Source organism: Gadus macrocephalus, chromosome 11, assembly GCF_031168955.1.
Source record: "Gadus macrocephalus chromosome 11, ASM3116895v1".
NCBI classification, from domain to species: Eukaryota; Metazoa; Chordata; class Actinopteri; order Gadiformes; family Gadidae; genus Gadus; species Gadus macrocephalus.
In genome coordinates this window covers 24,700,704-24,704,660 of record NC_082392.1, presented here as the reverse complement: position 1 = coordinate 24,704,660, position 3,957 = coordinate 24,700,704, and the positions used below count along the sequence as shown (strand labels likewise).

The window sequence follows — 3,957 nt, the reverse complement described above, 5'->3', positions numbered from 1 at the left end:
GTACTGACCAGTAAGCGTTTACTGCATCAAGCACTGTGAAGACCTTGTGCGCTGGTGTGATGTCTTGCAGGAATTGATCGCCGGAGGCAACCACAGGGCTCAGATGTGTGATGCATTGGTTCGCCAGTCGATAATCCACTGTCAGTCTCCATGAACCATTTGGTTTCTTCACAGGCCACACCGGCGCGTTAGAGGGTGATTGAGTCTTGTAGATGATTCCCTGGTCCTTCAAGTCTTTTATGATTGGTCTCAGTCCATCCACGGAAGCTCTGTTGAGTGGATATTGCTTGACACATGGAGGAATTTTTCCTGTTAACTTCACTGGTTCCATGACCAACAAGCCACAGTCGGTCTTTCCCTTTGCCCAGACGGGGTGGTCCTGGAGGTCCTCCCTCTTGAGGCTCCTTATATTCATTGTCACCTCTCCATCCTTGAAGTCGAGGCTAGCATCCATGCATAGTAGCACATCCATCCCTAGAAGGGCTTCCTGGATCTCTTGTCCTGTCCACAGCTGAATTGTTATCTCGGTCGGTCCAACAGCAAAGTTGATGGGATTTGTTTGTGAAAGCTGGAGGCAGTGTCCTCCGGCGCTGCGGGCCATCTTCTTTGTTTTTGACATGGGGAGGTGGAGGGATTTCAAAAGTCGTAGTGGGATAGTAGTGAATTCGGCACCCGTGTCAATCAAGAAATCAATTTCAAATTGGTGTTCAAGTAAAGCAGTTACGTAGAAGCTGTTTTTGTCTTGTCGGATGGCCGCGGCGATGGCACGAAGAGAGGGGGTTTCTAGTCATTTATTGTTGGTTTCCGTCATTGAATCCTATATGCGGCTGAGTTCTTCACCACTCTGCGACTGTAATTTCTTCCATAGTTCCTTCATTTTGTCTGAGCGGTTTTCGTTCCCTGGTTTCTCGTTGGGGCGCTCACGGTACATCTTTCGAGGGGCTTTACATTCTCTTATCCAGTGTCCAGTTTGTCCACAGTTGTGGCATGGTCGAGGTTCTTTCTGTCTGTCTGGCGGGAGGAATCGTTCTCTATCTCTGTTGGGCTGGGGGAATCTTTCTCGTTCCCTTGCCATTCCCTTCTTCTCGTCCGCCAGGAATCGAATCCTGACTTCTTCATCTCGATCCACCTTTTCTCCGAATTCCTTGATCTCTGCCATTGTGCTGCTTCGGTTGTCCCAGCCGGGAAACCTTGTCTTTACTCCCCTTCGGATCTCCGGCAGTACCTGCTGGAGGTACATGGTCTTCAAAGGCAAGTCCTATGACTGGTCGATGGTGTCCATATCATATTCAGTTTGGCCTGAGTGCAGCAAATAACATTCGAAGAAGTGCTTGTTGAACTGGTCCAGACTCTCGTCTTCCTTCTGCAAACAACGTGTGATTGTTGTCCAGTTGACCTGTGCCTTGGAGTGCTTTTGGATCCACGCCTTTATGGCCTCCCATCCCTTCTCTGGTCTCATGCCGTCTTCTCCTATGGCATCTTCCACCTCGTATCGAATCTGGGTGCGCTCAGTGCTGCTCAGGTGTTTGAACAATATAGCAAGCCCATCGTAGGGGTGGAGTTCGTACAGAAGCATCAGTTGTTTCAGTTTCATCCATGGCTGTAGGCCTGCTCTCTTTGGGTGGTCGATATCCACACTCCATTTTTCGATGTTCTTCGGGCTGGAGGGTTCATAGAGGATTGTGCGTCCCTCAGCGCTTTCTATCTTCTTCAAGGGCCTGAGGTTAACTATTTCGTCTTTCTCATCAACCTTGTTCAGACAGGCAATGCTCACTGCCCTCTTGTGGGCAGACTTGCGAAGACGCTCTCCCTCTTTGTCTTCTTCTTCACTCTCCTCTTCCTTGGATGTGGTCTTGATGTGTGGTGTGATTGCGCCTCCCATCACGCTGCAGTGCGGTTGTATGTTGTCATCAAATCCTCCAATGCGTGATTCATTCTTAGCCACTGCTCCAGGCCTCACCTGGGAGAATTGTTGTATTGGGGGGTTCGGATGCAGAAATTGTTGTGGGATGGAGGAATGTGGTGTGACAGGGGAGAATTGGGGAAATTGTTGTGAAACACACAGAGTGTGTTGAACAGGGGGAAATTGCTGTGGGATCTGGATCGCATCATGATTAGCATAGTCAGGTGGGGCAGATGGATTTCCCTTCCGTGGCACGTGGGGGGTACTGCAGATGACCGGGTACTCGCCTATAAAGCTGTTGACGGCTGAGAGAACACTGTGTCTTGACTCCTGTAAACCACCAGGTGGCGACGATGGCTGCATCGGGAAGATGTATTCCCCATCTGGGCCACACGATGGCAGTGTGGGGTACATGCGACCATAGACTCCCAAAACTCCTCCTCCGTTGCCTTGGTCACCCCCCCTTGGGGGCCCTGAGTCGAGGGGGCGGGCCGCTATCAGTCCTTCTCTGACTAGCGTCTGGTATAGGTCTCTCTCCCGAGTCAATTCATCCTTTAACAAACGAATTTCATCGGCAAGCAGTTTGATTTGCTCTCTTGTCTTTCCCAGAGCATCTTCATAGTGAGCAGTTGTCTTTTCCAATTCATCTCTCTTTTTGTTGCTGACATGCTTGATAAAGTAGCGCTTACACTGAGACAATAGTAACAACCCAACTGGTTCACTTCGTCTAGTCTTCTTTACCCAGTCTTTGAAAACCATCCAGATCGATTCCTTTGGCCAGCGTTTAGTTTGGGGGTCGTCCATCGTTATCTCATATGTTATGCAAAGTTTATTTTCGGTTCCTTGCAAATCATGTCTGTCGTTGAAGAATCTAGACAGAGTCTCACTAATTGAATAAATATCAATCTCTCTAACCTCCACTTCAAAAGAATCTTGTTATTTTCGTTCGGATGCATTGGGACTTTGATTGCTATCTTTTTCCTCCTCCTCTTCCTTCTTCCTGCCTTTACCTTTCGGCATTTTTTCTATCTTTTTCTATCTGTAAAGTAACTAAAACTAGCGACCAATCGCTGCTTAGAAAGAAACAAATAGACGCCTCCCACGGAGCTCGGTATACCAACAACAGATGATGGCACACTTTTTCCTTCTTCAATATAAAACAATATATGCGATTCCTCGGCGGGGATCAAAAACAATATCTGATTCCTCGGCGGGGATCAAAACAACATAAACATAACATAAAACTCTAGCGATTCATGTAACCTTACCAGTAATTCAATACAAATACGGTTTCACTCCTTGTCCAGCAAGTCGTAAAACAAAACCCCTGAGCAAACCAAACGTCTTAAGTTATATTCAGGACACGTATCAACATTGACAAACTAGCAAAGATGAACAAATCACTTGACAATTTCTATTCTAGGAATCTAACCCAGATTCTAGGAATCTAACCCAGATACACCTATTCTAGGAATCTAACCCAGATTCTAGGAATCTAACCCAGATACACCTATTCTAGGAATCTAACCCAGATTCTAGGAATCTAACCCAGATACACGTGTCTTTCCCATTCATACAGCGTATATTCAGTGATTATTGAGCTCTTAAACACTAATACAGGTTCTCACTTCGTCAAGCTCTTAATGACACAACTTCATTACTCAGCAAATGTAGTGCAGCCTAATAGTAAAACAAATAATAATAATCACAGTTATGTGTGTGTAGATTATTTTAAGATTACTTTCTTGTTCTTTTCCCTTGGTCGAGAGTGTGGAATGAGATTCAGTCACTGTTGATTCCCACGTGGTGCATAGAGATGCGCTGGTTCAGCCGCGTTGTGGATGCGGGTCCCTCGGTCTTCCCAGGCAGGGCGCGCGCTCTTCTCGGTCACAGGGCAATCTTCAGAGGCAATCGTCTTCTCACTCCTCTCTCTCTTCAAGACGGTGTCACGGCACCAAATGTTAGATTTCAGTTTATTTCTAAACTGTTCGGACAGACTCTGCGTTGTGTATTTTCGGTCGTAGTAGTAATTCTTGAAGTCGAAATCAAAACAG

General features: G+C 46.7%; 1 protein-coding gene across 1 annotated transcript; it reads right to left on the bottom strand.

Annotated features, from left to right (window-relative positions):
- Positions 1 to 534: 534 nt before the first annotated feature.
- On the bottom strand, positions 535 to 3,712 carry LOC132467327 (uncharacterized). Its single transcript, XM_060064558.1, has 2 exons — positions 2,078 to 3,712; positions 535 to 1,960 (listed from the first exon to the last, which is right to left on the bottom strand). Exons 1-2 carry the CDS (start codon positions 2,705 to 2,707, stop codon positions 1,259 to 1,261), a joined length of 1,332 nt encoding a protein of 443 aa, XP_059920541.1. The 5' UTR covers positions 2,708 to 3,712; the 3' UTR covers positions 535 to 1,258.
- Positions 3,713 to 3,957: the final 245 nt, after the last annotated feature.

Coding starts and splice junctions, on each gene's coding strand:
- LOC132467327 (XM_060064558.1), bottom strand. CDS start 2,707: ATGGACGACCCCCAAACTAAACGCTGGCCAAAGGAATCGATCTGGATG. Junction 1,961..2,077: donor TCCCACAGCAATTTCCCCCT/GTTCAACACACT, acceptor CAATTCTCCCAG/GTGAGGCCTGGAGCAGTGGC.